Source organism: Theobroma umbraticum, unplaced genomic scaffold (genome assembly GCF_002168275.2).
Source record: "Theobroma umbraticum cultivar Fairchild unplaced genomic scaffold, ASM216827v3 scaffold_95.0, whole genome shotgun sequence".
Lineage (NCBI taxonomy): Eukaryota > Viridiplantae > Streptophyta > Magnoliopsida > Malvales > Malvaceae > Theobroma > Theobroma umbraticum.
Genome location: NW_018397257.1, coordinates 10,870,663 through 10,879,773, shown reverse-complemented (window position 1 = coordinate 10,879,773; position 9,111 = coordinate 10,870,663). Strand labels below are relative to the sequence as shown.

General features: G+C 33.6%; 2 protein-coding genes across 2 annotated transcripts; one reads left to right on the top strand and one right to left on the bottom strand.

Annotated features, from left to right (window-relative positions):
* Positions 1-231: 231 nt before the first annotated feature.
* Positions 232-2,959, bottom strand: AKINBETA1 (5'-AMP-activated protein kinase beta-2 subunit protein). Its single transcript, XM_021422852.2, has 4 exons — positions 2,422-2,959; positions 1,384-1,562; positions 1,091-1,253; positions 232-764 (listed from the first exon to the last, which is right to left on the bottom strand). The coding sequence occupies exons 1-4, from the start codon at positions 2,629-2,631 to the stop codon at positions 447-449; spliced, it is 870 nt and encodes a 289-aa protein (XP_021278527.1). The 5' UTR covers positions 2,632-2,959; the 3' UTR covers positions 232-446.
* A 2,795-nt stretch (positions 2,960-5,754) lies between these two features.
* On the top strand, positions 5,755-9,051 carry LOC110412235 (eukaryotic translation initiation factor 3 subunit I-like). The gene is made up of 8 exons (XM_021422754.2): positions 5,755-6,067; positions 6,165-6,380; positions 6,846-6,973; positions 7,262-7,381; positions 7,505-7,594; positions 8,060-8,146; positions 8,239-8,318; positions 8,733-9,051. Exons 1-8 carry the CDS (start codon positions 5,884-5,886, stop codon positions 8,806-8,808), a joined length of 981 nt encoding a protein of 326 aa, XP_021278429.1. The 5' UTR covers positions 5,755-5,883; the 3' UTR covers positions 8,809-9,051.
* The last annotated feature ends 60 nt before the right edge of the window (positions 9,052-9,111 follow it).

The window sequence follows — 9,111 nt, the reverse complement described above, 5'->3', positions numbered from 1 at the left end:
CCTTTCATGCCACAAACATCTTGGCAACGACAGGTTCAAACCTTTCTTAAAGTAAAGGTAAGCTCGCTGCTAGCTGAGTACATCTGCTGGTGTGCGAGCCTTGCTTATGACATATATGTTTATTGTTCGATTCCAGTTGTCTTTCTGCCCTTCTCCTATAAACTAGTTGGGTAAGGTGCCAGTCTAATAAAGCTTTACCTAATTGCTTTTATACATCAACCGCCAAAGCTGTAAGAAACCAGACATAGCAAAAATAGCATAGCAGTCGCCATGGCAAAAATTTCTGTATGCAAACATTTGATAGTAAACAAACATTAAAGTACAACAGAACAAACAAAGAGCATGTTAAAGTGTCAAAGCGGATCTATAGAACAGAGGTACCTTCACAAACAAATGTGAAAGTTACTTTCATTTCTTTACAAAGTGAAGCGTGGGAAAAGCACATGTTACCTTTTCAATGGCTTATAGAGTACAACAGTCACGTATTTGGACTCAAACCTATGGGTCAATCCCAGGGCAACAACAGATTGCGATGCCCATCCTTTCTCTATGAAAAGGTGGTTAAGTACAACATGTTGAGGCTTCGAGGATGATGCCCCATCTTGGTTATCTGTACCAAGGACGGTTAGATGTAGCTGGGATGGAACCACAACAGGCTCCTTTGCAAAATCTTCTTCCGTTGGAAGTACCTGACCATAACTGGAATTTGGAGATCCTGGGGTCTCAAACTCAGTTACACTATCCAGATTTTCAGGTACATAATCCTGCAAGAAAGAGTGAGACAATTAAGAGAATGAAGGCAGCAAAATTGTGACACTTATTACTGAGATCTTAGTTATGGCCAATGATCAAATCAGAAAACCATTATTGAGATGTTTTAAAAATGAGAGAACCTATTCTTCCTTGTGTGCTCAAAAAAATAAACCTTAAGCTTCTCTTTTTATGCAACAACATATTTCAAATTCATTAATTCCCAGTTCTACATCCCAGCCAATCATACTACAGCAGCCTAGGAAAGCACCATTACAGGAAGTAAAAAAGAAAGTTACATAATTCAAATGTAAGCTAGTGGGCATAAAAAGATACATACATGAACGTCAAGAATATTACAAACATGGCCCATTTCATCAGCTACAAAAGGCAGATCTGGTGTATATCTCCATTCGCCATCAATAATAAACTTATAATGGTATATGCCAGACGGAAGGACCAAAAGAATTGAGTGGTCCTTACCAGATCTCTGCATTGTCTTCCTGCAAGTAAAAATATAATAAACTCTCTTACATGCCATCCACACCTGGGTTTCAGACAAAAAGAGGAATAGCAACGTTTCTTATGCATGAAAATGTCAGCATCTAGAACACTCAGGAACTGACGACCTACCTTGATCTCCAATTGTCCCAAGAACCTTCCACAGCCACATCATTACCACCATAATTCCATGTAATGATGACAGGGATTCCTTTCTCAGATGGACAATCAACAACCCCGGCAGAATCATGCCGCCAAATTTGGTTGAAAAAGGAATGGCCATCACCCCTTGGTAAGGGAGCTACAGGAGCCTGAAAACACACCCAAAACAAGCACATGCTATCAGTTTTAAGGCCACTGCCCAGATTAAGTGTCTAGAGCTCCACAAGAATCTAGACAAGGGAAAACGAAAACCACAAATATGTAAAAGGCAACCATTCTAATGGGGAAAAAAACAATTTAAAGACCAAAGAGAATGGGAATTCAACAGCATAAAAGATTCCATTCCATGTTTCCAAAAGTTGAACATTTTTGGGGTATTGGCATTTTGTTAGTCTTATCTAACACTCTTCCGCCTTCCCCCATGTGTTCACGTACGCGTTTAGTTCTCATTGATCATCAGTTCAAAGATGATAATAAAGATTGAAACATCTAAAACATACCCTCTTAAGAACTAACATGTGCAAAGAGCAGTAACTTTCTCAAACAAAAGCATTGAAGTGATCCAATCAAAGAATGTTACATTACATCAGACCAACGCATTGATTTTAAATCATACCCTTTTACTTGCTAGTGACTTTTCTTTCCAAACTTCTAACAAAGTTCTCAAAATGCAAAACCTTATACTGCTATGAACCAAAAAAAAAGGACCTCAGCACCAACATCCCTACTCACCAGTTGTTGTAAAATTGCCCAAACTATGACAAAAGCCCAAAAATATTATCTTCCACGTCTCATTCCATCAAACAATTCAAAAATTTTAATCCCCTATCTGTCCACACAACACACAGATTTTTCTTCAGTTAGTTATTCAAATTTACAATCAAAGCTCAAATTTTTCCTATTTAAAACAAAATGATCCTTTTTTTGTATATTTTAGTAATTTAGATTATAAACAAATACAATAAACCAATAGTCATCGAAAGATCATGAACTTTCAAAGATGCGAACCTGAGGAGCGAATAAAAGAGGGGATCGAGACCGGCTAGGGCTCTGCGGCGGACTATTCGCCATTGAATCAGACGACGGCACGCGTACAGCTACAGCTGCTCCGGCAGCGGAGGCAGCTCCACGTACGATCGGGTCGCCGCCGTTGGATCTTCCGGAGAGATCATCGACGCCGCCGCTCGCTCCGTCTTCTCTTCCGTTTGCATTTCCCATATCTTCAGTTTCTTGTTCCCTTGTTTTTCCTCAGAGAGATCCACGGATGAGAAAAAAAAATTGTAGGTGAAAATAAATAAAAAAAAGGAAGAAGAAATTTGTTTTGGTAATTGAATAAAGAAAGGGATCTAAACGGACACCGGTTTTGGGTTTATTTACGGAGATTGACACTGGGAACGTAATCAACTGCAAGTGCCGGGAAACGGTTGTCCTGATCAAAGCTCTCTTCTTCTTTTTTGGTCTTCTTTTTGCAGACAAACCACTCCATGCCAATGGATAAAATAAAGGGGAAACGTTAATATAAGACCTTTCCCATTTTAATTTAGTGAGACCTTTTTTAAAATATATATATATTTTAATGCTGAATATAAATCAAAGCCTAACTTTCGCCAGAAGGTTCAAATCCAAATTCTTTAAAAGAATGTTGAGTCTTTTTAAACGATTGACCAAATAATTGGTGAATAATATTTTTATATATAATTAATATAATAATAACAAATATATTAATTATAAATCAAATCTATAAGATTTTGTGATTATGTTAATAATCACAAAAGACGAAGATTGCTTACGTGTTTTGACATAATCTATCGTGTTAACATGATAACAACATCTAAGTAATTTAGTTTATAATTTGTGTAATTATTTTTATTATATTAATATATATTATTTTTATAATTAATATTTTGATATATATTAAAAAATAATTATATATAATCAAATTCAATTAATAAATACTTTAAAATTATTATCCATACTTCACTCGAATTTATTTATAAAATATCTTAATTTTACTTTAATAAGTCAAATAATGTCAAAAAATCTAATTACATATTATTTATTAGTTTCGTGTACGAATTTGTCATAAAGAAGTTTTTTTTTAATCATTAATAATTTATTTCATAAAATTATTTAATTTTTTTTTTTAAATGCTTAAATAAAGATTAAAAAATAATTATATTAAATAGATTGATTAATTACAAATAGAAAAATAATTAAAATTTATTTTTTATTATTAAATTCAAGTTGAATCAATTTTTGAAGGGAGTAATTACGTCAATTTTAACTAAATAAATAACTAAATTCAGATTTTAATAAAATATTATTAAATTAATTCATAATGTACTGGTGAGTAAGAAAGTGGGGCCGCCGACGGCGTCGGATTAAGAAAGAAGCATAAAAATAGGAAGTGGGGTGGGCCCAAAAGGCCGGTGGGGGCCGCGTGGTTTTCCTAATTTCGAAGCGTTTTTGAAGGCTAAGCCCGTGGGTACGGAACTGATGATTACGTTGATCATACGTGGCAAGCTTTCCATCTAGACGATTAAGTGGACCCCATTTCGACTAGTTTTGGGAATTTGCAGCCTTCAGTGGCATCACGTGACGTTCGATTGGGTTTCGGATAAGATTCGAGGGAACAAAACAATTGTCGCTGTTGGTTGTTCCAGTCAGCAATTGCCACGTCAGCTAAATTTGTCTTTTAGCTGTGCTATCCCATGCATTTAAGCTCTCATGAGTTTTTTTTTTATCTTTTTTTTTCAAAAGATTAAAATTTAATATCAATTGACATAATTTTAAATTAAAATATAAGAGTTAAAAATGACAACAGCATAAAATAATAATTAATTTTGAATTATCCGAATCTAATTAAAATTTAGCTATTCATTTATTACTTGAATTTAATTAAAAATTAAAATTTAACACATGAACCTGATTACTAATATTTATTAAAACAAACTCAAACTTGAAATAACAAAACTTTTAAAATTAATTTTTATTTATATTGTTGATGTAAATTAAATTAAAAAGTTAAAATTAATTCATAAAAAATTAAACTAAAACTTAAAATCAAATTTAAAATAATTAATAAATTTTAATAAAGTATCACATTAATTATCAAATAATTTATGAATAAATATGTAAAATTAAAATTTACTGTTTATAATTGAATTTGAGTAAAATGTACTTTACAATGATTACTCAAATCTTATCTAAATATTGTTAAAATTATACTCGATGATAAGATATTATAATTATATTTAATTAAGTCGAATATTATAAGCTATTAAATTATAAAATATGCATTGAACTTATTAAAAAGATGCTGACTTGGATTTTCACCAATCATGTTGACTTTAACCCAATTGTTTGGATGGAATTCATACGCATGTGAAGAAAACTTGCATTGGTATTTAATAAAATGAAAGAAAAAGAAAAGGTGAAACAAACAAAGCTTGAAGGCTACATGCACTAGACAAAGTCATATGTTGATTATCAGATAATACTTTAGAATGCCTTTGTTAGATAAATAAATAGACTATGATAAGACATGTTGAGCTTATCTTTTACTTTTGACTTCTTAATCCTCTGCTTTTTCTTTATAAATGCTTGACGTAAATCGAGTTATATTCAATTCATTCGTACATTGTTTTATCACGAATTCATTATTTTTTTTCAAAACCTTAGATAATAAAATGCGTAAAACCGATGTTTATAAGTTTTATGGAATTTCTATATCTATATGATATGAGATTGAAGGATCTTATCTATTTATTTTAAAACACTTAATTGAAATTTTATTTTAAAATAAATTTTTATTTAATAAACTATTATTATAAAATTCAAAAAAATGCAGTATATTCATTCTATTTTTTTTTTATAAAATATTATCTTAACAAGTTTTTGACACACTTTTTTAACATTTTTTTTAATGACATTACTCAAAAGTCATAACTCATTAATATAAATATAGTGATTTCTAATTATACATGTGTCATTATAATATATATAATATTTACAGTTGACATTAAATTTCAAATTTTAAAATAATTTTAAAAATTTTAAAAAATGAGATATGCTGACATTTTTCGTACTTATTTAAATTAAATTGGCAGCCATGGGCCAAAGGTTAATTAAAATTTGGGCCTACGATTCACCAAATGGGACCAATATCATATTGATGGGCCCAAAGTGGGCCATCATCAAGCATAAGCCCTCTAATGGGGAATGTTGGGCCTCAAATGGGCTAGTCCAGTGTGAATATTCGGGCCGATATTAGTGAAAGTTTTCTGGACTATTAACAAGCCTATTTAAGAACTCTCCTGGCCTCCGCGCCAGATCCTAAAACTGAGATCCTCGTAAGCAAAGAGAGCCTACAGAAGTGAGCAGCTACCGCAAAACCCTAATTATAAGGAGTGTGAAGGAAACAAAAGCTCGGCGATTTTTGCTTGTTATTTGCGAGGAAGAAGAAACAAGATGAGGCCGATTTTGATGAAAGGCCACGAAAGGCCATTGACGTTTCTCAAGTACAATAGAGACGGCGATCTTTTGTTTTCGTGCGCCAAGGACCACACGCCCACCGTTTGGTTTGCCGACAACGGCGAGCGTCTTGGCACTTACCGCGGCCACAACGGCGCTGTTTGGTCTTGCGATGTCTCGAGTAAGTCCCTAATGTTGTTCTTTAATCTTTTTTTTTAATTAAAGTTTTAAACCTTTGTTAGAATTTAAGTTGATAAGTTTTTTTCTCAAACTTTTAGGGGATTCGACGAGGCTTATTAGTGGAAGTGCTGATCAAACGGCGAAGCTGTGGAACGTTCAGACGGGGACTCAATTGTTTACATTTAATTTTGATTCGCCGGCGAGGTCGGTGGATTTCGCCGTTGGGGATAAGCTTGCTGTGATTACTACGGATCCTTTCATGGAATTGACTTCTGCCATTCATGTTAAACGCATTGCTAGAGACCCAACTGAACGTAAGTTTAAAGTTTCTATCTTTTTCCTTAACGTGCTTTTTAAGTGATTACAACTCCTATTTGTTAAATTTGGATTAGCATTTATAGGTGGAAGTTTTCAATGTTGAGAGTTTTTTTTTTTTAATTTAGTTGCCATGTGGAGGATTAAATATTGGAAGAGAAAATATTTTGCACTTTTTGATATGGGTGGGTTTCATAAAAATGCTTCATTAATTGGGATATTAGGTCTAAGGTAATTCTTTTGTTCATAGTAAAGAATTAGGCAGTCCTTGTTTAGAGGAAAAGTTAAAAAGTATATTGGCTTTAGAGTAGAATCACAATGTGTAATTTACTTGCAACTGTCTGGCATTGAAGTTTAGTTGCGCTCTTTCGCTACTATGGTTTGAATATTGATTGCAAGCATATGGTTTGTTAATGTTCTTGATGTCTAAACTCAGTCTATTACGTTATGGCATAATTGTACAGAGACTGGGGAATCGGTGCTTGTCATGAAGGGCCCTCAAGGAAGAATTAACAGAGCTATTTGGGGGCCCCTCAATAGGACTATCATCAGTGCTGGAGAAGATGCTGTGATTCGTATATGGGATTCTGAGGTAATTTGCTGTTTGATGTGGATAGTTTTTATTTTTTTGGTGGTAGGGGGGTGGGGAAGGTTATTTTCTCTCTACAATGTCGCACAACTAATCTGTTTGGCTTCAACATTGAAAAAGTTCTGATGTAATAGATGCTACTGGCTTCTTTCTTGATATTCTTCAAATTGTATCTGTTTTTATTTCTGGATTATCCTTCTTCACTAGCCTTCTGCATTTTTCTTTATTAGTTTTGTCGATTTACTGGAAAGAGTCTGATCTTTTGGATGGATTTTCCTATCGATCTTGTAGACTGGAAAACTGCTTATGGAGGCTGACAAGGAATCTGGCCACAAAAAGGCAATAACATCACTTGCAAAATCTGCAGATGGTTCACACTTCCTTACTGGTTCCCTGGATAAATCTGCCAAGGTGATGCCTTTTATTAACCCCTCTAGTTTTTGAGTATTTCTGACTCTGTGTTTTCTGAAAACTCCAGATTGTTTATCCTGTATTAATTTTGAGTATTTCTGTCTTTTGTTTGGTGATCTTTAGCTATGGGACATGAGAACATTGACGCTTATCAAGACCTATGTTACAGAACGCCCAGTCAATGCAGTTGCATTGTCCCCACTTCTTGACCATGTAAGTATGAATAAAATTTGAGTTACATAACTTGAATAGCAATTTTCTTTTTCCCTAATTGCATCTTTCCTTTATCAGCTGTGTTAGAAATCTGGCAAAATTTTTTCTATTTTTTCGGAATTTGGTGTTCTTTTCTTAGTAATCTAGCAACTTCAGGGTCTTCAAACTTTTAAATTACTAGTACTCATATATTAAGGCCTAAAGATGTTTAGTATTGTACTGCAACTCCAGCATTAAAAAATTGATTATTTATATGGTCAAATGCCTATGTTCAACAATTGCATAGTTATAATATACTAATGAGTGCAAATAGTTGTAAGATACTGAATGTAGTTGGGTGATACGAAGAGTGCGGACAAGGACAACTGATTTGAATGATAGCATTTAGCACTAAGAAATCTATTTTGTTGCTTTATGTGTTACATCTCATTGTAATCTTTCTTCTGAATGCCTTTGTTCTTCTAGGTGGTGCTTGGAGGTGGTCAGGATGCATCAGCTGTCACAACCACTGATCATCGTGCCGGGAAGTTTGAAGCTAAATTCTATGACAAGGTTAATTTTGTTTAAACAATGTTTCTGTAGTTGTTGAAGATTTGTTGTTTTGCAATTATCCCGTTTGACTATAATGTTTGGCTGCCTTGTAGATACTTCAAGAAGAAATTGGAGGCGTAAAAGGGCATTTTGGGCCTATCAATGCTTTAGCATTTAACCCAGATGGGAAGAGGTATAAAGCAAAATCTAATACTTTTTAAAGTTTCTTTGCTCAACTTTATTTCCTGTATATCTGATGGATCTATTTATGCAAAGCTATATTCATGGAAGGTTGAATTTGCAAGTTTTCTTGGTGCCTTTTTTTATCTGTCTTATGTTCAACTAGAAGTCAAGTGTCTTTCGCATAAGTTGTTGGTGTCTTCCATATCTTGTGAAGATATATGGCAATCGCCTGCTAGCTGGATTGCATCATTAATATAGTAATTTCATCATGTTGTCTAATGTTGACTACATTGTATTTGTAAGTTATCTCTTACATTGTTTATCACCGCCAAAGTGGGCAAGAGGGTTTCTAGTTTGTAGTTGTCTGCATAGTGTATGAATCTTGAACTATTTTCACTCATCTCTTTTTCTTTGAAACTTCTAGTTTCTCAAGCGGTGGAGAGGATGGTTACGTACGATTACACCATTTTGACCCAGATTACTTCAACATCAAAATTTAATTTGGAGCAGTTCACTTCACTGATATAGCTTGTCCCAACAAGAAAATCGAAAAGGTAGTCTTGGAGTATATATGGCAAGGAGCTTCCTGTTTGATTTTGTTGAGTAATGCAAATGCGATAAACTACATTTGGTATTTGACTGCAAAGGGATTAGAAATTTGTAGAAGATCCTATTTGTATGACTATAACCAGCTTTCTTCTCGTGCTCATTTTATGAAATGTAGCAATTTTGAGCTTTATGAATTTTGTTATATTTTCAAGATTATCATTTTATTTCACCTTATGAAGAAAGTAAAAGCATGC